This window comes from Bombyx mandarina, chromosome 06 (assembly GCF_030267445.1).
Source record: "Bombyx mandarina strain Sakado chromosome 06, ASM3026744v2".
In the NCBI taxonomy this organism is placed as follows: domain Eukaryota; kingdom Metazoa; phylum Arthropoda; class Insecta; order Lepidoptera; family Bombycidae; genus Bombyx; species Bombyx mandarina.
Genome location: NC_143213.1, coordinates 12,440,831 through 12,452,908, shown reverse-complemented (window position 1 = coordinate 12,452,908; position 12,078 = coordinate 12,440,831). Strand labels below are relative to the sequence as shown.

The window sequence follows — 12,078 nt, the reverse complement described above, 5'->3', positions numbered from 1 at the left end:
AGAACCTATATCTCAAGGTGGGTGGCGCATTAAGGTTGTGGATGTCTATGGGCTCCAGTAACCACCACTTAACACCAGGTGGGCTGTGAGCTCGACCACTCATCAAAGCAATAAAAAAAAAAGAAAACGTATTATAAAACCCGTACTGGCTTGCACGATATGAATCCTGGTTTAAGAGCATGCGAATCCACTTAAGAGCCAACGCTTGCTTTTTACAGCACAATCAAATCTTCTATCCCACATTATTATCGGCACCTTCAATCATTACGTAGCGTTATTGCTGTGATAATATTCATTGCTGCTATATGCATGCGTGGTTGCATCGTATTCAATTTTATGTCCAATAAAGGCAGCTGGCTAAATCCGTCGTAAAAGACTGTTCAAGTTATTGCATTATTATATTGCAATATTGTCAATTAAAATGAATAAACTTATAATGTTTACTTTATCATTTTATTACTTGAAATTAATAGGAACAATATAATTTTTACTGGTGGTAGGACCTCTTGTGAGTCTGCTCGGGTAGGTACCACAACCCCACTTGTTTCGGTTTGAAGGTTGGGGCAACCGTTGCAACTATACTGAGACCTTAGAACTTATATCTCAAGGTCAGTGGCGCATTTACGTTGCAGATGTCTATGGGCTCTAGTAACCACTTAACACCAGGTAGGCTGTGAGCTCGTCCACCCATATAAGCAATAATTGTTTTTTTTTAAGTAGTTTGTTATATTTTACGTTGTTATGCTAAGTGTTAAGTTGCCTTACCTTTTACTTGATCGTAAGCAATCAATTCCGCCACCTACCCCACATTAGATTGTAGTCTCCAGAAGAATTTACATTTGATTCTTCAGTACGGAATGTTTGATTGTTTCGTGGCATCACTCGGTACAGTGGTACTAATACGCCCGAGATTGTAATATCTCACACCACGTCCAGTAAATAAACCAATTTAAAATATCGCGTGGTTTTGGTTACCGATGCTTGATTTCTTCTTCATTGTCCGTGTTAGATAGCTGTATTTATTTAAAGCTAGCGATGCCCAGTCAACTCTATTACTCAATTGTATGAAGTTTTCTTGATAGTTACGAAAATGAAACCGGCCTAATCGTTCAAGTCATTCTTAAGTGAATCTCCGTAATACATATTTCAACTAAATATGATCTATAACATTCTGCATAAATAATATTATAAAATTAAATAATTCGTAGTCAGCAAAGCTGTTGAATCCCCTTGCAGTTGTGTAGCAAGTTGTGTGGCTGGAAATGATCAAAATTGACGGCTTTAGGTAGCAATAGAAGCTTAAATCCTTACTGTTTCTGTAAATTCATAAATTAATAAACTTGTACTTGTTTCATCCTTTTTACCTTCCTTTGATGGCTCGTTAAGGCTTCTGATTGAAAATCATATTGAATAAATACCAAGTCTTTCAATCTTTATTACTTCGTTCAGGAGCTTAACCCTTATATTGAAGATTGAATTGCGATAAAAACTATCTGTCAGCGGAAATGTGATTCCGAATTGATTTTACTTTTGTTTTATAAATAGATAATGGAAATGAAGTACTCGGAAGCCAGAAAGGATCAGTAGTATGTCTTTGCATTTACACAAAATATTATTTAGTTTCTAACTAAGCACTTTGTGTTGTGAATGGAACTATATGAAAGAGGATATGAAAGAGAAAAGTGTCAGTGCAGAGATGATATATGACAGATCTGAATGGAAAAACAGGACATAGCGGGTCGTCCCAACGAAGTGGGATAGGGCAAGAAGGAAAAGAGTGAATATGCCTGCATTTCTAAATTTAGGGATCTTATTTAGAAATCATACGAGTTATCCATTATAATTTTACAGAAATATTTTCTTGCGCTTTCAACGGTATTCCATTACTAGAATACAAGACATCGATCTTATACTTAATGTAATGCCTTGACCCGGCTTATTGATTTTGAGATCTATTAATTCTGGTAATTAGTAAGCATCATCGCACAGTATCGTGAGATTACTTGCCCCTTGTAGTACAAAAGCGATAACCCGTTTTTATTTTTCTTACAGAAGCCGGACCTGCCTACCTGGTTGACCTACGCTCGGAGGAGATGAGGAGAGTGAACAAAACGGGGCCCAAACAAAAATGTCATTAATTAAATGTTCTCGATCAGTATTGCCAGTTTAAAATAATAATTGTACCGGTGTCGTCATAAATGTACTTAGTTTCAAGATGTTAATCAAAATTATAATCAGAATGTTTTATCGTGTTTAGAATTAATAAAAACTTTATTCATCAATTCTTCGTTTTGTATTTCGATCCTGCTGTTTTGTATTGTAGTGTTCTCAGCTAGTACACCAAAAGTGACTTTGTCTCATAACTTCATTTGACCTTATAGGCCAAATTAGCCGCACGACCGTTTTGGTTTTCAAATGTTCGTTAATACCAGCTGGCCTATTTCTGCGGCGAAGTAGAATCGCGATTTAGGCTAGATGGATGTGGGTGGATTAGATGGATATGACTATTGAGTCACATAAAAGATTTGGAATTAGACCTCGTATTGCAAGATGGGTGACGGCATTCACGTTTTTATAAAAAAAACACACTATTCTTTCCAAATAGGCTAAACTTATACCTACCTATATCTTCCACAGGCTCTTGAGATTTTGGTAAAAAGTCCGTAAGTTGCTTTAAGAAATACATATATCTCAAATTAATAGTCTTAACAAAGCATCATGGGCGTACAACATCTGTATCATTGATCGCTAGCCGGGATCTACCGGGAAGGAGTGTCTATGGTTAGAGTGGATGACATCATCTCGGGACCTTTTAAGCTAGAAAAAGGGGTGAGACAGAGGTGGATACTTTTTCCTATTCTTTTCAATGTGTATGGGGAATATAAAATAACGAAAGCCTTAGAGGAGTGGGAAGGATGCATCTCAGTCGGTGGCATGAAAATTAGCAGTCTGAGTAATGCGAACGATACCACGTTTTTCGCGTCATCTGAGAAGGAACTTGCTGACCTATTCCATAGAGTGATAGAGCGGCTCTCCGTTAATAAATCTTAAATAAAGTTCATGATACGGGACAGGACCAGTCAAATCTCTACAACTGTAGAGCTATCAGATCGATATAGAATTCGTCAGCTAGTTCATATTCCTTGGGTTCTTATTGACCAACCAGGGGGGCAGCGAAGGAGATATCAGGAGGAGGACGCAGATGGCCTAAACAGCGATGAACAAGTTCACAAGAATGTGACGAAATCGCAGTCTCCAACGTCACGAAAATGAGACTTGTCCGAGCCCTAGTTTTTTCAATATTTCTCTACGGTGTAGAGTCCTGGACAATTAGAGTATCAGAAACCAAGAAAATAGACGCGTTTGAAATGGAGGGCTCGAAGACAATACATGCATACATGCATACATGCATACACGCACACACGCACACACGCTCACACGCACACACGCACACACGCACACACGCACACACGCACACATACACACACATACACGCACACAAACACACACACACACACACACACACACGCACACACACACACACGCACACACACACATACATACTCACACTCAACACACTAGAATTCAATGAGAGTAAAATTGAAGCAACATACAAGATAACAATCGTTCATCGAGCAATTGTATTTGGAATTGTATGTAAACAGTGTTTTCAGCTAAGTAACAACAGCTGAGCTATTAAAATATATACGCGAAAAATATCTGCGAACAACTGTGTCTACAAGGAAGTGTATGTCAAATTTCTCGATAAATATTCACAAGATGTTTTAGTCCGGTGGTAACATTGTCGTTTGAAATAAAACGTTCGAAAGTATTTATCTTATACCGTTTTGTTTATCAGGCATAGATGGACTCTAAGGAATTCCCTAACTTTTATGATTTATGCAGATAACGAAAATTTTGACGCAAGATTAATATAGATGCGATGAAATGTCTTAGGGCTAACGAGTTGAGATGCCTCGTGCACTCGTTAGTGATCGTGTATTGATCCTCGGGCATGTATTTAAGAAAGAGAATTGAGAATTCAAAGCGGAATGGAGAGATAATTTTAGTTTCGCTAAAACTTTCTTTAGCCTTGCAAGGGTATATTATTATTCCACTAATTAAGGCTTGAAACACCAGCTTCTAATTGCAGACTCAGCAGACTCAAGTTAATATTTTTGTTTAGTAGACTGAATAGGTAGAGCAATTTACTGGTCGTAGAACGTGTTGTGAGTCCGCACAGCTAGGTTCCACCGCCCTGCCTGTTTCTGCCGAGAAGCAGTAATGCGCTGCGGCTTGAAGGGCAGGGCAGCCGTTGTAACTTTACTGAGACCTTAGAACTCATATCTCAAGGTGGGTGGGGCATTTACGTTGTAGATGTCTACGGGCTCCGGTAACCACTTAACATCAGGTGGGCCGTGAGCTCGTCCACCCAACTAAGCAATAAAAAAACCAATACTGACCAACCTGGTATTCGATTATAATTTCATTAATAATGTTCCCTTTTAGGTATTACTTGAAAAAAAAAAAAACTTATCGCTCCGTAAGGTGCCAATTTTATTCAAATCAGTGTTGAAAAAAGCACTTGGCTATATGACTATTTTTTATAGCTGCTAGACATAATCATTACTGCACTACAAGTAATTACAGTTACAAATACTACACATACTACACTTCAGATGTGTGAAGGTACTGGTGATATTTGCGCAGCATTATTTCAGGGCGAAGGAAGCCCAAGAAGACATTGCAAGCTGCTCTTGTTGGCTTTCATTAATGAAAAATAATTAATTAGTTACATCTTTCGATTCCATCTTGCATGAACTAGTTTATACCATGTGTATGGAAATATTATGTGTTTATATACATAACAAAACTGCTTTTACGGTTTAGTCTCGTTTTTTTATTTATTTTTAGTTTCATTATATTATTTCTGCGGTTCAAATAATTTACAGTTTTCTTGGTTAGGGGCGAGTAAGAGTTGTTTGAATGATGTCCACGATTTGATCACTTCTATATAATTCAAAACTCTATAAAAACAAAAAAGCTACACGAAAAAGAGACGGCATATATAAATATCTACAAATACTTCTACCTCTTATTAACTGCATACATATTTTGTTTCAATTTCAAATAAACGTGATTCGATCGAACGATGAAAAGATTCCATCAAGCACACTGTTTGTTTCTTACTAAACTAGAAAATGTATCAATCGTATTCTCTGTGCGGGTTACAAAAATAATCAAAACAGTTTGTTTATCAGTAATTTATTGTATCCTAATAATTATTATTAATCTGTCAGTACATCGATTCATAGTTAGGGACTAGCTTAGTTTAGGAAAGCAAAGAAAATCTACCGTTGAAGGCTTCATACATTTCCAAAAATTGACGAGATTCTTCGGCGGAAGCACCTATTTGTATATTTTACATACTATGTTTTGACCTGAATTCAATTAGAATTATCTTATCATTAAAACTCGTCCATGGAGTCAGATAAATTACTTAATAAATAGAATAAGTTACTTAATTTGTATAGTCCTTAAATATTTTTTTTAATTATCAATCACAACATCAAATAATTTAACATCGACTTTTGCTTATCCTTAATGATTTACAACGGTGCGCTAAATCTTTTAATGGCTCACCACGAAATTATACTTATGTAAATCACATATTTCATGTGAGTAAATTTTCAATATCTATATTAAGTATATCATTTTTAAGCTAATGGAATCCAAATTATTGAAAAGATCCCGGCAAAACAACAATTTTGTAGACTGGCTCTTTTGACTAAGGAAACGACGACATTTTTGTTAGAAATTTAAAAAAAAAAATTAACACTTTTTTACACTCTAGAAGACCATAAAAATTGTTTATAAACACACATTTTTTATACGAACTTCTGATTGGAGATACTAAATCATTTGTAGGTTTGTTTGTTTGTGTGTTGTTCGCATGCGCATCATTCATAACTTTGAAAAGTTATCATTGCTATTTCACTGAAGGTTTTTAGAATAATCTGGATCATACACACTCAACAGATACCGCTTGAGTCTAGTTTATTGTTCGAGGATTTAGGTTTAAAGTGTAAATATAATATTAATAATATCTATATGGTAAACATTATGTTACCAGTTCTGAATTCATGATTTCCTTTCGTTCTTTTAGAATGCAAATAATTATTTGATTTTGATTTTGACAGAAATAAATAATTCATTTCGCACACTTCAAAATTATTCTTGTAATATTAATATGTATGTATATCATGAATAATAATTAAAGAAGGTTCATTAATTATTAGCGTGACAATGACTTAACTTTTTTGATTATTTATGGAATAAATTTTAATGAAACTCTGAACAGGACGGAAATCGAGAGAATTGATATAGCATAAGTTAGAAAATAATCAAATCCTGTTAAGTTAATAGAAACAAAATTATCATAAAATTTACAATAGTATCAAATATAATAATTGTAAAAAATACAACAAGTACAAGTAAATCATTACGGACTGTACCCCTAATTGAATCATCAATTATGCTTTCTTTCATAATATTTAATCAGAAATTGGCTTAAATAGAGAAACAAATCAATTTTTGGAATTACTGTCGACGTTTTTTACAACTGGCTTATCAGTAGACTTACACATAAAATCGATACTGACTTACGTACGCGTCCAAGGCGTTTATTAAACTACACATTCATTGAAGGTCTATAAGCATCATTTAAGAGACTAAAAACGTAGGGTGCGATAAAAAAGGACTCGATCTACACAATTTACACACTAAACCTATTATTAGTATTCAAGAACTACGAAGAAAGATTATAACACAAAATTAACATCTATATGACGTTACTCTATGACTTAAGATTTGGCTTTGAATTTGTAAATCTACACTTATTGAAACAGATTATCGTTCGGCGCTTTTTGTGAGAAAATTTTATAATTAAAACTAGGACAGAGTGCCAGTTTCCGCCACTATACAAGAAAAAAAAAAAAAACCATCATTTTTAGTATCAGACAGCCTACGTTTTTGATTAATTTCAGGATATAATTAGAAACTTACGTACGAACGTCTGAGTTGTGGCAGTTAAACAGACTCAAAATCTAATACAGATTTACAATTTCAAATCGAAAAACAAACACAAAATACTAATAAAATCACACACAGCCTACTAATAAAATCATTTACGTATAAATTATCAACATCGTTCGTGTTATCATACGAAAAGATTTGATAACGTATAGAAGTAATTTCATTACAAGGTAATAAATACTAGCTACAAGATACTAAGATTATACGAATAGATACAGAAGATAGACGGATGGAAATTCTGGGGCATTAGCATAATATTACAGTTTAATCTAAAACACTAATACTTTACTATACTTTAGGATAAATTCTAGAAAAATTATATGAAAAAAACGTAGCGGTTCGATACATCGCCATCTAAGAATTATTTGGCATCAATTTTAGAACTATTTACAGATTCAAGTAATTAAATTTTGGAATTAGAACCTATTGCTACGAACTACAGTTAGGAAGGATAGAGTAGGGTAATAGATATATTCTTGTTAGTAATAGCAAATCTAGCTCCTCTACGCCTTTTGGGCTTCTAAAAGCGAGGGAACATTTTTGGGAAACGTTCTTAATATTTTTTCATAGCTAGTTACATCCCTAAATTTAGCTATTGATAGAAAATGTATAGGTTCGCTTATACAAATGAAAATTATCTAAAGATTAATAGGTACAATTCTACTGAGGCTTTGAGCAAGTGGGCGGTACTAATTTTAAATTTTCATTGTAGTCACAGCGCATTTATCTTAAAATAAGTACTTATTAAATCGTTAATATAATATCTTACGTCAAGTTATTTACAGTACACACGAGCTGCTTAAAAATTACTCAAACAATTAGTGCGGACACACCTATCAACAATAAAACGTGCATTAAGAATTGTCTTTAATTAATCATTACATTCATTACGCATTACAAATTGGCATGGTGGGTTACAAAAATATTTATATTCGTGAAGTCTTTGTGTCTTACACATTACATAGCAACGCTTACAGTAAACGATTGTCTTGTTCTAAATTAGTAACGTTTCGTAGGAGTCCGTTTGTTTTATCCTGTGCATCATCAGAATGTGTGCCTTCCTTAAGCATCTCCCATAAGTTATTTTTGTTTAATATTTCAAAAGTACCCTTGTTTTCTGGAGCTATATCTGCTTTATGATTCTTTGCTAGCGTTTTCGATGTCTCCGATATAGGGGTTGGAGGCAATTTGTGTATTTCTTTGTTTATAGACTTTAAAGGCTTTGCTTGGTATTTCTCTTGTAAATTATGTTTTTTAGTTTTGTTCCCCGAGTCTACTGGATGCGTTTCATTAGACGTTGTATTGTGTATGTTGGGTTTTTTGATCTGAGTAGCTGGTTTAGGTTTTTTTGTTCGATAATGCATGGATTGTATGTTGTTATTTGTTATTGCTGTTATAGTGTGAGGAATGTTTGATGCATTCAAATGTGATGAAGTGATTTTGTTCGTTTTTTTATGGGTATTGTTGTATTTAATTGTCGTTTTCGCATTAGTTACATTCAAATGTAAAATATGTTTTTCTTTTACTGTGCTGTTTGTTTGCGTAGATACTTTTTCAGTAATGTTGTTTGTAATTCTAATCTTGTTGGCTGTCTTCGTAAAGTTCCTATGGTCAAGTGTTTTAATTTTTGTTACAGAATCATTACTATAAACTTTATGTATATTTTGGTTAATATTTGTTAGTGTCTTGTTCTCTATTGTGATTGGATGGTCTGTGGGTTTCGTAAAGAATTTTTCATGTTTATCACCGTACGTAGCTTTTAGAGTACCCTTTCTACGCGACAACGGTTTGTTTTTAGCATCATCCAATTTCGTGAATAGTTTCGGCTTTATGTCTTTTTGTACAATCAGCTCGCTGCTCACTTTCGCAATTATTGGTGCAATATCATTACTGATTTCCCGATCAGTAGACGTTTTAATGTACGTTAGAGTTGGTCCAATTATTGGATCGTCAGTATTGTGTGCTTGACTTGTAAAGTTATGAGTTTTTGTAATATAATCTGTAGTTGGATTACTGGTGGTAAATGTTGAGTCTGTGGTACTGAATGTAGCTTCAGTAGTTGTTGTTGTTGTATCTGTAGCTCTCTCGGGGATTACAGTTGTGGTTTCAGGAATATCGGTGGTTTCCGGTTCGAAATGCTTTTTAAATTCGTAATCTCTACTACAAATTCGTCCGCACTCGCAAATATTATCGATGTTGGAGTTCGTTTTTAAGCTAGCCAATTCAGTTTTATCGAACCAAGTTATGAAGTCGTCGTCAGTTATTCCCCTCAATAGCGGACTTCCTGGACGAGCGTGGAAGAAGGTTTCGACTGCTAGATCGGGTCTTGTAGATGGATAGATTTTGGCAAATGCGGGCCGTAGACTGGTGATCACGAATTTGGATCTGGCTTCGTATGTGACGCACACAGGGCACGTGGAACTTATCTGTATATAGTACAAAAAGTGTGAACAAATAAATGCATTACATTATTATTGATAATAAAATTAATACGAGTTAAATTAAACAAAATATCTTTTTATTCGCTACAAGTTTTATTTAAATATAGTCATACGTCGGACCCTTTATCTTTGTTTCATACGTAAACAAAATATTATCAAAAATATGACAGTAGTGAAATTATATAGAGATCATGGTTCCATTTGATTAGATAGCTCATGACTGTGTTTTATATCCAATATGTGGTATGTGAAAATTTTATGGGTATATAAATTTGAAATCGCAGAATAAGTCTTACTTACATTAGCGAAAACGAACCAAACAGATTCGCCTCTGGATCCATAATGCAAATCCGCAAACGTAGCTCCATCCAATACGACCGGGTTTACTGTGTGCAGTTCGTAACCAGAAAATAAAGATGATTCTAGACGTATTATTCCGGATCTCTCTTTACCTTTCCACCTAAAAAATTGGGAGTATTTTATTAAAATTTTAATAGGTCCTATTAAAATACTAAACTTATCTCCTAAGTCCAAAGGTCGCCATTACCATTTTTCATTAGGTATTTGAAAAGCTACCCCTCTCAACGTGGTCGATAACAATAATAGACCCGAAAGTCGTAATGTGGGTAGAGAGAGCTCCACAAGGTGAGCCGACTGTCTCGTGACGATCGAAGCAATGCGAAGGATGGAGGTGAGTAACACAAGATCGGTCGTTGTGAGCTTTCGGCCAATGATGATGTTGAGGTTTTACTAATCATGGCAAACGTCAGGGGCATTGAGAAAATACATCATATCAATCTTTTCTATAGGCTTATGAACTTGCTGCCCACCTGTAATGTTGTTTAGTGACTACCGGAGACCACAAAAAAGCAGTGGCTTCATTTGTAGTATGGGATCAAAGTTTTGACAGCATTGGAATAATTGACTTTAAATTAGGATTATTAGGCATCAAAATATGAAGCAGAAGGAGTCTTTTGATAATTTTGTAATCTTCAACACATTTCAATCGTATAAGAAACCTACTTGAAACAAGTCTTGATAATTAAAGTGGGCAGTTTTCCTTGAAGATCTTCGATGGTGCTTCTCTCGGGACGTATCTCTTCAATGATGGCCGCTTGTATGTTGAGCAACGCGTTTTCAGGTTTGGGCGTGTACGTCGAATACGCTATGGTTCCCTAAAAATAATCAAATTCCAAAAGTATTTTAATGGTTAATAATGCTCGGCGGTTTAGTTCAAATGTATGAAGCTTACTGGTGGCAGGACCCGTTCTGAGTCCGGTACCACCGCCCTGCCTATTTCTGGCGTGAAGCAGTAATGCGTTTCGGTTTGAAGGCTGGAGCAGCCGTTGTAACTATACTGAGACCTTAGAACTTATATCTCAAGGTGGGTGGCGCATTTACCTTGTAGATGTCTATGAGCTCCAGTAACCACTTAACACCAGATGGGCTGTGAGTTCGTCCACCTATATAAGCAAAAAAAAAAGAAGCTATCCATATTATTTTGAACCAGGCGAGTATCCACAGATACCAAAGTTGGCTCCAGTCTTATTTTCCAACAGTATCCCGTAACTTGCGTAGGCTTCTGACATCAATCAAGTGGGACGTATGTTCTTCGGCCTCCGTAGAGGAATTAAAAATCTTTAAATTATCTTATTATCCTTTACCTGGACAGTTGCGCAACCAGCTCCTGTAGCGTAGACGAAGACCTTCGTAGGGAGACCTGGTAGCTGCAAAGGACGTGGCGGAGTGCGAGCTCGAAGCTCCAACGTGTCTGTCAGTTCCATACCGGCAGTCGCTAAAGACACTGTTAGGGCTCGATGTCTAGAAAAGCAAATGTGGCGAGCTGTAAAAACCTTTTAGCAAATACACAGTAAAGTTTTTGTTTGAGTTTAATGTTCATGCGAATGCCGTAGTATTTGAACTGCTTCGTCTTCTGTTAATAATAACAAAATAAATGACTGGGAAAAAATCACGCGCGGTCATTTGGTCCCAAATTAGGATTCCCTGTATTATGGGTGACAATCTATGGGTAAAAAAGGGTGACAATCTCGAAAGACAAAGACCGGCAAAGTGGAAGGAAAGAGGCCTAAGGGGCGTAGTCATATGCGCTGGTCCGATCAGATTAAGACAACTTTGGAATCCAGCATCAATGTCGCTATCCACTGCGCAGAGGACAGGAGTGAATGGAGGAACATAGTCCTAACAAAAGTGCTCCGTAAAAGTCACGACCTTCAGAACTGAAGAATACGACGCACGGAGGTGCTATGGATACCAGAGACTGACAAACATTAAATACGAGGGCGGCACTGAAAATATCGGGAATTAACGAAGTGACACAACATTACTATTTAAAAATGTATTTATTGCTTTTCGAAGTATTCTCCGCGAAATTTGACACATTTTAGGGAAAGTATAGAAATCATTAGGGCTTAGGTCGGGGCTGTACGGCGGATGGTCTAATAATTCTATGTTTTCTTGCTTTAAAAACTCTTTTGTTCTGTGTGCGGTGTGAGAACTCGCATTGTCGTGATGGAGGATGATG

At 35.8% G+C, this 12,078-nt stretch overlaps 2 protein-coding genes across 2 annotated transcripts in view; one reads left to right on the top strand and one right to left on the bottom strand.

The window, feature by feature from the left end:
* Nucleotides 1-2,282, top strand: part of NPF1 (neuropeptide F 1) — a 48,057-nt gene extending 45,775 nt beyond the window's left edge. The window contains exon 5 of the mRNA XM_028187746.2: nucleotides 2,053-2,282. Within this exon, the coding sequence (XP_028043547.1) occupies nucleotides 2,053-2,097 (45 nt within the window). The 3' untranslated portion in view covers nucleotides 2,098-2,282. The remainder of the gene's footprint in view (nucleotides 1-2,052) is intronic.
* A 2,967-nt stretch (nucleotides 2,283-5,249) lies between these two features.
* LOC114253075 (C3 and PZP-like alpha-2-macroglobulin domain-containing protein 8) overlaps nucleotides 5,250-12,078 on the bottom strand; it is a 280,824-nt gene continuing 273,995 nt past the window's right edge. The window contains exons 23-26 of the mRNA XM_089728393.1: nucleotides 11,201-11,357; nucleotides 10,560-10,711; nucleotides 9,837-9,996; nucleotides 5,250-9,521 (exon numbers count right to left, since the gene is read on the bottom strand). Of these exons, the coding sequence (XP_089584519.1) occupies nucleotides 8,067-9,521; nucleotides 9,837-9,996; nucleotides 10,560-10,711; nucleotides 11,201-11,357 (1,924 nt within the window). The 3' untranslated portion in view covers nucleotides 5,250-8,066. The remainder of the gene's footprint in view (nucleotides 9,522-9,836; nucleotides 9,997-10,559; nucleotides 10,712-11,200; nucleotides 11,358-12,078) is intronic.